This window comes from Diceros bicornis, chromosome 15 (genome assembly GCF_020826845.1).
Source record: "Diceros bicornis minor isolate mBicDic1 chromosome 15, mDicBic1.mat.cur, whole genome shotgun sequence".
In the NCBI taxonomy this organism is placed as follows: domain Eukaryota; kingdom Metazoa; phylum Chordata; class Mammalia; order Perissodactyla; family Rhinocerotidae; genus Diceros; species Diceros bicornis.
Genome location: NC_080754.1, coordinates 25,309,917 through 25,323,909, shown reverse-complemented (window position 1 = coordinate 25,323,909; position 13,993 = coordinate 25,309,917). Strand labels below are relative to the sequence as shown.

At 42.7% G+C, this 13,993-nt stretch overlaps 1 protein-coding gene across 5 annotated transcripts in view; it reads right to left on the bottom strand.

Annotated features, from left to right (window-relative positions):
* The window catches only part of KALRN (kalirin RhoGEF kinase), a 633,650-nt gene that overhangs the window by 380,913 nt on the left and 238,744 nt on the right, over positions 1-13,993 (bottom strand). For all 5 annotated transcript variants that reach the window (XM_058555948.1, XM_058555950.1, XM_058555937.1 and 2 more), the window contains exon 6: positions 11,292-11,414. In XM_058555948.1, coding sequence (XP_058411931.1) covers positions 11,292-11,414 — 123 coding nt within the window. The remainder of the gene's footprint in view (positions 1-11,291; positions 11,415-13,993) is intronic.

The following is a 13,993-nucleotide window of genomic DNA, read 5'->3' as shown; positions in this document are numbered from 1 at the left end:
AACCAGAAAAGAGGTGGCAGGGTTCTGGGCACAGAATCAGGATTAGGGAGAAGAGGAAGAAAATCTCTGGCCTGGAGGGGGGTGTGTGATCAAGAGGGAAGGCTGAACCAGGCCAGTGACAGTCATGAGTCAGGAATCTGAGTGGTTAGCCCAGCCCCACAGATCAGCTCAGAGAAGCCTTCTAGAAGAGACCCGGGCCAGGTGACTGGGCAGCAGGTGAAGCGAGCCAGCATTGTGCACCAGAGTGATGCTGACAAAGCCTCTGCCTAAATCAAGGAGCTTCCCTCTGTTTCTTGTTTGAATAGGAGCAAATCCCCAAAATGTGGCTGATGAGAGACCAGTGGGTTAAGGAAAGTGGGGCCCCTGGAAAGGTTCTGGTGGAGAGCAAGGAGCAGGGAGTAAAGACAGATACTCTCTCCCTGGATACTCCTACCCTTGAAGGGAAATCCTCACCTCCAATTCCACGGGCTAATTATCTGATGGCTTTAGAGTTTGACCCCAGGGCAATTGTCAGTTGGCTTATTCTCTTCACCCTGGACCAGTGATTCTCAATCTGGTTCTCAACCTTGTACAGATTTCCTGGGCTCCACCCCAGCACAGTTTGCAGAGTCTAGGGCAGTGGAGACCAATTGTGATGTTTTTTCAAAGCTCCCCAGGCCACTTGTGGGCAGCCAGGGTGAAGGACTGCTATCTTAGACACATGCACTAGCTTCACAGGGCTTAATTCAAAGCACTCTCCTCTTTCCTTAGGACAAGTTTAATGCTGACAATGGTGCCAAGACCAAGGATCATAAATGGCTTCTGAGCAGATCAGAAAATAAAATCTGATCCTCCCCCTGAGTTGGAAGAAAAGGGACATTCCACCCAAAAGGCTGTTTGTGGAGATACACACACTGCATACTGTTCAACTTGATTAGTAAGAATAGGTCCGGCTGGTGATAGATGCAGTATCTTACAAGTGCAGGTTTCCCTAGAAGGCCTGCCTTAGGAATCCCAGTGTTAACAGCAAACACTGGATCACACTCCTTCTTGTCAGGGAGGGACACATTTAGTGGCTTTACTTCCATCCTTAGGATTAGAACCTCAGAAACAAAGATGCTTGAGGTCAGGTGGAACTTGAAATATCATCTAGTCCAGTAGTTTCTGGACTTGAGTATACATCACCTGGGGACCTCGTAAGCATCCTTGTTCCCAGGCCCACCCCTGATGGAAACCATCGCTCCCAATCACCTTCTTTCCAGTGATTGAGTTTCTGCTGGAGTCACGTCCTATATAGCTCCCTCAGAAGAGAAGGCCCTGCCTTACCAGTTCTGCGTCCTTGCTGCCCAAACTCTGCTCCAGATGCTGTGGCATGCTTAATGCCCTTATTCATCCAAGAAGCATTTATTAGGCACCTACTAGGTGCCAGGCCTTGTCACAGGTCCTGGGGATGCAGGTGTGAATGAAACAGACAAAGCTCTGCCCTTAGGAGCTTATATCCTAGTGGGCAAAATTCTTTTTGCATTAGGTACATGAATTTGTGGATGGCTAAATTTCAAGCTCCTTGAAGACAGCTTCGGGTCTTGTGAATCTTGCTGTTCTCAGTGTCTAGCAAAAGGCACAGAGAATATAAACAGTAAAAGTTTGTTGAATACACCAATGAGTGAATGCTGAGTGGTGCACCCAGGTCCTCCTGTCTCAGCTATCCTAACACCACCAGGGTTGGTGTCCACACTCTGCCATGGTCCCTCTCTTTAACCATTAAGAAGGTTATACCTTAAAGCTAGTGGGAACCGACTTACATAACACTCTCTCTCCAGTTGTCTTTTTCTTCTTCTTTTTTTTGACAATTTTACTGCGATATAATTCACATACCATACAATTCACTATTTAAAGTATACAACTCAATGGTTTTGAGTATAATACTATTTTAGTATACAGATAAGTACAACCAGCACCACAGTAATTTTGGAAGATTTTCATCATCTCAAAAAGAAACTCTGTACCCTTTCGCTATTGTCTATTGTTTTTCTATTCTCTAATTCATTAATTTCCACTCTAATCTTTATTATCTCTTTCCTTCTGTTTGTTTTAGGTTTAGTTTGCTCTTCTTTTTCCCGTGCCTTAAGGTGGAAGGTTAGGTTATTAATTTGAGACTTTTTTCTTATGGCCTAGCATATGGTCTATTCTGGACAATGTTTCATGTGCCCTTGAGAAGAATCAGTCTGCTCCTGTTGGGTAGAGTGTTTCATAGATGTCTGTTAGGTCAATTTGGTTTATAGTCTTCTATTTCTTTGTTCAAGTCTTCTATTTTCTTGTTGATCTTCTGCTTAGTTGTTCTATCTATTATTAAAAGTGGGGTACTGAAGTCTCTAACTCTTATTGTTGAATTGTATTTCTCCTTTCATTTCCGTCAGTTTTTGCTTCATGTATTTTGGTGTTCTGCTATTAGGTACATATACGTTTATAATTGTTATATCTTCCTCATGAAGTGACCCTTTTATCATTACAAAATGTTCCTCTTTAGGGAGCTGGCCCCATGGCATAGTGGTTAAGTTCAGCGAGTTCTACTTCAGCGACCCAGGTTCACAGGTTTGGATCCTGGGTGTGGACTTACCCCACTCATCAGCCATGCTGTGGTGGCAACCCACATATGAAGTAGAGGAACACTGGCAACAGATGTTAGCTTGGAGCTAATCTTCCTCAGGAAAAAAAAAAAAGTTTTTCTTTTTCTCCAGTAACATTTTTTTGTTTTAAACTCTAAAAGTCTGTTATTAGTGTAGCCATTCTGGCTTTCTCGTGGTTGCTATTTGTATAATACACCTTTTTTCATTCTTTTACTTTCAATCTATTATAATTTTTGAATCTTAAGTGTTTCTCCTGTAGACAGTATATAGTTGGATCTTGTTTTTTAAATCAGTCTGACAATCTCCACCTTTGATTAGATTGTTTAATCCTTTCATATTTAATATTATTGATATAGCTGGATTTATGTCTACCATTTTACTTTTTTTCTATATGTTATATGTCTTTTTGTTTACCTCTATTAATCCTACACTGCTTTCTTTTGCATTACATGAATATTTTATAATGTAGCATTTTAATATCTTTACTGATTTTTTTCACTATATTTTTTGAGTTATTTTCTTAGCTGTTGCTCTAGGGCTTACCATGAACATTTTAACCTATCAGATTCAGTTTCAGATGTATACTAACTTAATTCCAGTGAGATATAAAAATGTTACTCTTATATAGCTTTATTTTCTTTCCCCATTTTTTGCGGGGAAAAATATACATATTATACATATATATATGTATAATATGTATATACATAATATACATATTATGTCCAAAAATGTTATAAAGCCAACATTAGCTTGTTTATAATTATCACTTTTTATAATTTTATGTCTTTTAAAGAAGTGAGACAAGAAAGCAGGGTAAGTATATGTTTATAGATTTTGTTATATTAACTTATTTATTATTTCTGGATCTTTTCATTTGTTCCTGTGGATTCAAGTCACCACCTGGAGTAATTTCCTTAGCCCAACATAGCTTTGCTCTCACTCACCTCCTTTGTGCTGTTACTGGCAAATATATTACATTTCTATATGTTATAGGTCCAATAGTACATTATATACATATTATTTTATACAGCGGATTTTTAAATCAGTTATGAGAAGAAAGAAGAAATTTGCACTCATGTTGTCTTTTATTGTTACATAATTACCTTTACTGGTGCTCTTTGTCTTTTCATGTGGATTAAAATTATTGTCTGCAGTCACTTATTTTCATCCCAAAGAACTTCCTTTATTATTTCTCATAAGGTATGTCTGCTAGCAACACATTTTCTCAGTATTTGTTATTTGGGAATATCTTTATCTCACCTTCACTTTTGAAAGATAGGTTTGGTGGATATAGAATTCTTGATTGACAGTTTTTTTCCTTTGAACACTTTGAATACATTATTCTACTTCCTTCTGGGCTCCATTGTTTCTGATGAGAAATCGGCTTATTAATTTTATTGGGATTCTCTTGTGACAAGTTACTTTTCTCTTGCTGCTTTCAAGATTTTCTCCCTGTCTTTGGCTGTCAGTATTTTTACTACAATGCATCTGTTTGTGGATCTCTTTGTGTTTATCTTACTTCAACATCCTTGAGCTTTCCGGCTGTGTAGATTAATGTTTTTCAATAAATTTGGGAAGACTTCAGCCATTATTTCTTTTAATATTTTTTCTGTTCCTTTCTCTCTTCTCCTTCTGGTACTCCCTTTATGCATATGATGGTACATCTAACAGTATCCCACATATTTCTAAGGCTCTGTTCATTTTTCCTCATTGTTTTTCCCTCTATTCTTCAGATTGCATAATTTCTATTGATCTATCTTCAAGGTTGCTATTTCTTTCTTCTGCCAATTCGAATCTACCACTGAGCTTCTCTAGTGAATTTTTCATTTCAGTGATTGTATTTTCCAACTCCAGAATTTTCTTTTGGTTCTTTTTTATAATTTCTATCTCTTTACTGATATTCTCTGTCTGACGAGATATTATCATCATACCTTCCTTTGTTTCTTCAATCATGGTTTCCTTCAGTTTTAGTTTAGTTTTTTGTTTTTTTTTTAACATATTTATAATGGCTACTTTGAAGTCTTTGTTAAATCTGACATCTGGTTGTTCTCAGGCATTTTCTGTTGCCTGCTTTTCCCATTGTATGCTTTTATTCTTTTTTTTTTTTTTTCCTGGTCATACATTTCTGTTTCTTTGCATGTTTTATAATTTTTTGCTGGAAAATGGACATTTTAGATAATATATTGTGGCAACTCTGGGTAATAGTCCCCCAATTCTGGAGCTTGCTATTGTTATTTGCTTGCTTATTTGTTTAGTGACTGGCTGGATTATTTTAATGAAGTCTATTTCCACCTCAGCCCCCACAGTGGGAAACCTCTGATGTTGCTCCTCAGTGGGGGAAGCCTTGGGAACGCCCACAGTTACCCTGGGATGGCAGTAGTCTTGGCAGTGCTCTCTCTAACTTTCCCCTCTCCCTAACAACACCCAGTTGTTAAATTCCACTAATTGCCAACTGATTACTCTATCGCTTTCAAAATGTCCTGGGACATAAAATCACTCCACAGACCTACCAATCAAATTCAGATTCCTTTGAAGGGATAGTTCCTGAGGTCAGTACTTGAGATTTTTTCTGGCCCCAGAAGGTCTCTTTACCTAGTTCTCTCTGGCAAACTAGCCCACCTACCATTTATCCTATATCTCCAGTGACTCTACCAATCTTCTCCCAATTGCCTCTCACCAGAACCTCCTCCTTTGAGAGTGCTGTTGGCTTGAACTTCTCCACTCTATAGTGCAAATAAAGTCAGTTTCTTTGGAAAAAGGTTTGGAGCTCTCTGTTTTACAGTTTGTTTCTATCCCCAGGCAAAATCTCTGAGCCGTGGCTCTGGAGTTGGCGTTAGGGAAAATGGTGTGCTTCCCTGAGTGACACCCCCACTTTCGGTGCTGAACACTCAGCAGAGGGGGGTGAGTAGCCTCAGGCCTTTTTGGCTTGCCTCTCCCAGCATGGAACCTCTGCTTAGGAGCTGGAGCAAGGGCACTTGGGGCCCTAGAATTCTCAGCAGTGTTGCACCATGGTATGGCCTTTGTTCCATGAGTAGGGGCTAGGCAGAAGAAGGAATCTCCACCTCTTGGCCACACTCACCCAGAACTTAGCTTCAGCAACAGGCAGCTTGGGGCAGGATAAAAACTGCCCCATCTGGGAAGATAGTCCTTCAACTGGGAGGTGAGGGGAAAGGGGACCCTGTGTTCTTGGTTGCACCAGTCTGGAGTGGAGTTTCCATCTCACTGAGCTGGGATGGGAGAGAGGGAGTCTTGGTTCAAACACATAGACTCACTGTTCTTGTCGAGTTTTAGTAGATTTTCTTGAATAAATGTTTCACCATCTGCTCTATGCACTTAGGACCATTTTCAGAGACTTTAAATGGTTGTTTTTAAATAATTTTTACCAGTTTCACTGGAGAATAGGTCTGCAGAGCTCCTTATACTGTCATGCTGGAAGGCGACTGTCTTTCAAAACTTGTGATGCTTTATTTTAGGGAGTGACTATTTTATACTTACAGATCTCCACTGAACAACAGTTCTCTAACTTTAATATGCACATAAATCACCCGTGGAACTTGTCAAAAATGCAGGTTCCTGGGGCCCCATCTCCCAGAGATTATGATTTTCTAGGACTGGAGTGGAAGCCAAAAAGAAATCTGCATTTTTAGCAAGCTCACTATATGATTCTTTGAAAAAAAAATTGTACTAAAAAGACTACTGCATATCAGAGAAGATTGACGTCTTCTTTTTTTAGTAGGTTTTATGTCTACTAAGGGGCTTTGCAGCTATGACAGGGCCAAATACTGGCTATTTAAACATCACAATAGCAAGTGCATATGTGTGTGTGTGTGTACAACAAAATCTAGAAATACTGTCATTATAGGAAGTGCTGCGTGTTTAGGGGTGGGGAAGTGCTGCAGAATCACGGTTTGGGACTGCCAAGAAGCAAAGATGACGGAGGACCCCAAGGCTTCTCAAATTGGGGTCAGGAAACCTGCCTCAGAATCTTCATTTTTCTTGCACCAGATCTGACTTTTCCTTGGTGTTACCATTTGTAAGTTTCCCTCAAAACAAAGAGAGAGCACCACAGGCTTTGCTGCAACTGGTCTGATTTGCACCATCAAGTGGCAATCTATGCCTCTGGTGAGCAAATTAATAGGATTAAAGCTGCTATCAACCATGCTGCAGCAGAAAGAATTCCTACCACCCAGCTGCACATGGTTATCACTAATGTGAATCCTCACAGTCGCAATAATAGAAAATGAATATCACTTCATATTTTAAAACTCTAGACAGAAACCATTAGCAATTTATTTTTTTCCCAAAGAACCGGCTAATTAAAATTGTAAATAAGGCTATGTTATGTTTGTATGTACTTCTGTGAGTGTCTTTTTCATGAAGTACTAGAACATGGGTGGCTACACGATTGTTCTGCTGCATATTACAGACCAGACTCTACTTCCATCTGCCCACATGCACATCAGAGGAGTAGGCCACACTCAGGGGAAGGAGAATTTGCGAGAAAGGCTTCCACAACAGACGGCAGAATTGAGAAAGAGGAGGGCCCCAGAGAGCTCAGGAAACCTGGCTTTCTGAGGCACTATAAGAAGCCAGAGAATATTTTCCTACTGGGTTTAGTAGGTGGGTTATTATTATTATTATTTATTTTTTGAAGATCAAAAGAATAGGATTCCCCAGTGGGAACCACAAAGAAACATGTTACAACGAAAAGCCAAAGATCAACCAATTTTAACCTTTTTCTTTCAGAGTTGCTCATGTACCATACTCAGTAGGGTATCCTTCCCACACTGTTGGCATGTTAATAATTGACAGCATTTCTTGGTATCAATTCATAAATTAAATTTAGGAAATTTATGATTTTCTTCCATGATTTAATGATAGGCAATTATTTCTCAGTAATGGTTACCTCAGCTGGAGTTGGGTCTTTAACTAGTATATAAAACTAGACACACGAAAACAAAACTTAAAAAACTGATAAATTATAAGTTGATCATTTTCATTTACAAAACAATATACCTAGGGCTTCTTTAAATTATAAGTTCTTTGGTACATTATAGAGTTAACTCACAGACCATTAATTACGGTCAATGAACGAACAAAGAGCTTTAAGTCAATACTGATTGTTGATCGAAAAATGTACCTGACCTCTCCTCATTTAAATTGAGCCCTTTTGTTATACTCTCATAGCATCCCTTACTCTCAGCATAAGATTTACTGGTTTGTAATCATGTATTTATTTATGAGATTATATATTTAACATCTGTCTCTCCCTTGGAACCTCCATGGGACAGACTACCTCCATTTTGTTCACCACATATGCCCAAATCCAGCACAATGTCTGATCCTTAATTGTTTGTGGAATGAATGAATAAAGAAGTCATGAGGTTCTTGAAATCTTAAATTGGGGAGGTTGATTGATAGGCTTCAGATGTCTCTAAATCTCCTAAAATTGTCTAAAACAATTTTGTTTATATATACGTTTTTCTGGAAAGAGGAGCCACAACCTTCATTAGATTTCAAAGGGGTCTGTGACTTTCCTGACAGGTAAGAAATCACTGGTGTACTTCAGTGACAAAACAGGATTCAATACCAAAGAGCTAACCAGTAGCTTGAAACAAAATATACTACAACGTACCTTTATGTGGACAGATACTTGGGTGTGTGTATAATTTCCAAGAACAGAAACAGATATGCCTCAGTGAATCTACAGAATAATCCGCATTCCCACTTCCCCTGAGTAACTGATCATTCCTATAGTCACTGGGCTCCCGCAGTAGCTGTTCACATTCATCTATTTCTTGGCAGCAACATCCATCACTCAGGCCAGAGAAAAGGAGTCTGTAATTCCCTCCTTTCACCTGTTCAGGGTGGTGACATTCCTCTTTGTGGAAGTTCCTTTTAATAACAAACCGGTAAACCTCCCAGTTAACAAAGGCACAGGGTGTGTTTATAAAGCACAGGCGCCCAGGCACTTTGATCCAATAACCCTGGGATTTCCCTTCCCTTGTCCTGCAGCCAGAGAGGCGATCCAGCCTGATCAGGCTAAAGAGGCCTCCGAGTGCTGCATTCATGGCGGTGAGACACTATGGGATGTACAGGATGGGCTGGAATACGCTAATTGGCTGTTGTATATTAAATCCTTCTTCCCTCTCTCTCAGCTCCAGGAGATGCTTCCCTTCAATAAATTTCCTCCCTCGTTTTTGTCCTGCAAATGGAGACTTCAAAAGTAAATGTGTCAGAGGAAAGGTTTTGATGTGCCATTAACTCTCAGTTACCCATTTTAACAGAGAAGAGCAGTGGTGCAGATAATTCAAAGCCAAAAGCTCTTTCTATTTAGCTCTGTAGTTCATTGTTTTGAGGGGCTTGGTGGCAGATTTACCTCCCTAATTATGTTTGTCTTTGCTTCTCATGAAAATGAGTTTGTTTGCCTTAGGGCCAGGCAGTCCGGTGACATGAAGATTCTGGCACAGAATTTGTAAAATTCACCAGGGGAAATCCACAAGGCACACAGATAATCAAACTTGACTAGATCTGAGTTCACGTTCTTAATCACCTGTGATCAATTGCTTTGTTCCTCTGGGACTAAAGTGAGCCAGGGATGAGACATAATTATAGGAGACTTGTTGGAAGGGAATGAGCCTTTGCATTTCAATGAAGACACAAGAGTGTGTTGTGGCCAAAATTGATAACACAATCGATATCGATGCTTTCCCTGCCTGGTTCCACCACCTTCTATTCTGCAGCCAGAGTTATCTTTCGATGCAAATCTCATCGGGTTCATCTCTGTCTTACATCCTGCAATGGCTTCCTGGGCTAGTCATCAGGGCTATTCACAAATACCCCACTCTCTCCTCCCCAACTCGTGGTAAGACCATACACTTCCACCCCCGAAGTTAGATGTGGCCGTGTGACATAATGAAATGTGAGTGAAAGTGGCATGTGTCACTTCTAGGTGGAAGGTTGCAGAGCTAGTGTGTGCTTGGCTACATGCTTTGTCTGGTGAGGCAACTGGCAGCATCTGCCATGGTGGCTGCTCCATCAGCCTGGGTCCCAGAGTGACTGTGATGAGCAGAGCTCCCACCAGCCAGTGATGGGCATGTGGGAGGAGCAAGAAATAAACCCCTGGGGGCTGGCCCTGTGGCCTAGTGGTTAAGTTCAGCATGCTCTGCTTCAGTGGCCCAGGTTCAGTTCCTGGGCACGGACCTACGCCATTCATGAACCATGCTGTGGTGGCAAACCACGTACAAAATAAGGGAAGATTGGCCACAGATGTTAGCTCAGGGCAAATCTTCCTCAGCAAAAAAAAAAAAGAAACCCCTGTTGTTTCAAACCGCTGAGATTTTAAGGTTCTTAGTTAACGCAGCAGATTTCTATCAAGGCACATATCAAGCTGCACCATGATTGTCTCAGTTATCTCCCCAACTAGATGCTGAACAACTTGAGGCCAGAATTATTTCTTCTTTAGTACATTAAGCTCAGTGTATAGCATATTAAAACAACCTGCTAGGAAATGAAATTTTCTTCCTTCCTGGCCACTGTAATCCTCCATGTTTATGTTTTTCAACACTTGCCCCCCTCCCAGCATCACCACCTGAAATGATAAAGTGTTTTTGGTGCTCAGATATACGGGGAATGGCGGAGCTACTCTTTTAGACCAGTAGTACAAATAGGGGAGAGAGAGAGAGACAAGTCGAGGCAACTTAGCCTGTAGGCATTTCAAATACAGTGGGTTCAAGGGGCAGACAAGATTTTGAAATAAAGTCTTGGGGCGACCACATGGAAAAAATAGTATCCCAAAAAGTTAGTTTTACGAGGGATCACAGGTGTTATCTGGACTAGACTCCTACATCATCATCATTATCGTAATAGCAATACTTATTAATAATTACTATGTACCAGGCACAGCTCCAACTGCCCTACAATTAACTCACTGAATCCTCACAACAACCCTTATAAGGTAGCCATTATTATTTCCATTTTACAGATGAGGAAATTGAAGCAGAGAGAGGTAAATTCCCTGTGGCCACACAGCTAGCAAATATCCCTCTCTGAATTTAGGGTCTGCTTGAACACTCCCCATCATGGGAGCTCTCTAACTCCCAATGCATCCCACCCCGAGCCTTGTCCTGTCTCCCCCTCCAACCTCCTCGACTAACACAAGGCTATCCCACCTTCCTCTCTCCAAAGTAGCCCTGCGCATATCTGAAGGAAGCAATCAGTCCCTTAAGGCTCTTCTTCTCCAGCCTAAACAGCCCCAATTCACTCAACCGTTTCCAAAGCACCACAGCCTGAGGTCCCTCACCATCCCAGCTCAGTGACTCACATATGCTGGTTGGTTTAAGTCAGTGGAGTGGAACTGATGACTCTCTCTTCTAGTCTTGAGCTGAGCTAATGCCTTCTACAAGCCCAGCACATTCCTTTCACCACATAAAGCAGGGTCTGGAGGCAGAAATGGGGCCATAATCTGCTACAGGAATAGCTGGCTGGCCATGTGTCCTGGCACGTCCCCATCCTGGCAAATGGAATGCTAAAGGATCCTCACGTTCAGGGTTCCTCATTCTTACTCAGGTGGGAAGTCTGTTTCTGGCCCCTTGCCCCCAGTTCCCTCCCCTCTCCTCCTCCCCTCACCACTCTCCGCACCCCCCGAACCCCCAAGGCAGTGCTGAGAACAGGCCCTCCACTCACCATGGAGTTCATGGCAAAGTGATTGTGCTGTGTCTGGAGGTCTAGGGCATGCTGGTAGCTGACTCCGATCTCCGTATGGCTCTGAAGGAATAACTCCTTGTTGTGGCTTATCCAGTCGAACATCTAGAGGGGACAAAACAGTACAGAGTAATCAGAAGGGTCATGGGTTCAGCAGCACAAAACTTTCAGAGCTGCTGGAAGAATGAGAGCTCTCCCGCTGTGCCTAGTGAGAATCAGTCATGTTCTCAGAATGGGGCGACCACAGCCTGGTTTCCCAGGAGAGCCTCACTTTTAGCATGAGGACCCACCATCAGCCTCTGTGTTTCTCTATAGAGACTAAGGAAAAAAGAGAAAATGAGTATGAGAATCAGGGAGATGGGGAGGAAGCTGTTAACTATGTCTAGTTATTTACCCTCTGTAAAAACTTAGAAAGCCTCAAAAGGGGCCATGTGTGCTTGAAAGACAGGTGATGAGGGACAAGCTGGGAGGCTTAATCCATTCCCTCCTGCACCAGTGGAGGAGAGAAACCCTTGTGGAAGCAACGGGGCATCCTGACGTGCCCCTACCCCACTTACACACTGCCCATACTTCACAATTCGAGGGTTTCTGCTATAACCCATCAGGAACCAGAGGAGGAGGATTCAAGCGTAGAATACACACAGCCTGGTGTAGTGTGCACTGAGCCCCTTCTTCCCCTGAACTCTGCACCCTGGTTTTCATTTAGGTTTCCACCTCTCTCCCAGGCAGCCTGCATGCTTTAAAGGGAGATGACCAGAACCCCAGTGCCAAGGAGGTCCTGATCACTCTAAAGTTTATCCTTCCTTTGGACACCAGATCTAAGCCAATCAGCATGTGACATTTCCCGGCCAATGGGATTGTCCCAGAAATAGGAACGTTATCCAGTTCAGTACAATAAAACATGAGGGGAAGTTTGCTAGAAGCTTCTGGAAAAACAGAACCCTGGTTCTGTAGATAAAACTTTTCTTCCTCTGATACTGTCATTGTGACCCTGAGCCTCAAATTGTTGCAGCCATTCTGCTGGCAGCTTGAGGGTGAAGCCAATGGGTAGAGAAAGGGTGTAGCCAAAACAATGGCAGGAAATAGGCAGAGCCCTGATTGAGCCTTGCCTGATCTCCATCTTGTCTCTGGATTTCCTTAGTACCTAAGCCAAGAAATCCTTTTTACTATTCAAGCTGGTTTAAATTGGATTTTCTGCCCAGAGCAGTCAAATGATACTGCCAGGAAATGTGTGAGACTTTTGCAGAAGAGGACTGCTATAGCTGGCACTGATGCTCCATAGTTTGGGATGGGCTGAAGGCTGCAATTCAGGGAGAGCAGAGCAGAGCAGGCAGGAGCTGAACACAGGTGCAGTTTGAGATGCTGCAAAGATCACGCCAGCTTTCCTGGAGGCAGAACTGCAGCCTCATTCCATTATTTCTCTTTAAATGGAAGAATGAATTCACTTTTTCAGTTACATTCAACCAACATCTTTGGGACACTCACTATGTGTCCAGCACTGTCCAAGGCAACAGAAAGGCAAAAATGACTAAAATGTGATTCTTGAGTTTAAGAGGCTTAAAGCCCAGTGTGCTAAGCAGACACAGATACAATATTAGTACAACCTGGCATATGACTTGATTAAAATGACACCTCAAAAAAAAATCTCTCGAGGTAGAGGCCAACGTGCGCTATCAAGGTAGCACAGAGGTGGCACCCACCCTTGATGGCATGGGAACAGGGAAGAGCAGAGAAGGCTTCCCAGAGGAGGTGACACCTGAGTCGAGCCTTGACTTAGGTAGGAATTAGACAGCTGAAGATGAGTGGATGTGAGCTCCAGGCCAAGGGGAGATCAAAGGGGCAGAACTGTGGGGCAGCCCAGTGTGTCGAGGGCTCTGAAAGCATCCCAGCTGTGTGTCTGGAGGCTGATGTAAGGAGTCAGGCTGACCATGGAGAGCCCTGGACACAGGCTTCAGGAAACCTGGACCATATACTATGGGCAGCAAGATGTCGGTGGAGGGTTTTAGGCTGAGCAGTGAAGTGTGATGTGAGCTTTGATAGCAGCGTGGGATGTGGATTGGAGGGGGCGGGAGGGAGCAGAGAATGGTTATGAGGCTTTATAGTAACCCTATGAGCGAGGCTGGGAACTTGGAAACCTGGCTTCGGAGAGTAGCAGTGGAGTCTGAGAAGTGGGCAGATTTGAGAGCTTCTACAAATAGGATTGAGGACTCACAATGGTTTGAGGAGAGAGTGAGGAAGAGCTTAGGAGAACAGCCAGGTTTCTCCCTGGTGCCCTGGCATGGCGCCCCAGGTCCTTGTAATAAAAGGTGCCACCACAGGTGCTACCTAAAGAGGAGGGTAAGAAGCTTGGGTGGGGTGGGGAGATAGGAGGTTCTGTTTTAGATGGTTCTGTTTGAGGGGCTGAGGAGAGTTTCAGGCAGAGGTGTTCTGTGGGTGGTTAGAGTTACGTGTCTGGAGAGACAACTCACGCTTAAGTATAAAAACATCACCTTCAGAAGGCAAACGTGCATGATTTGGAGATGATACTCCCTTCTGTATTACTCAGATCACTTCTGGATACCTACGCTGATAATAAAGGAGGGACGGAAGTATCATTCATCACTTTCGAGTGTCGGAGGATGTTTCAGGCTGAGGGGTCCTGTGCGGGCAGGGTTGATATCTGCGGTGTGCACTACCCCAGGGCC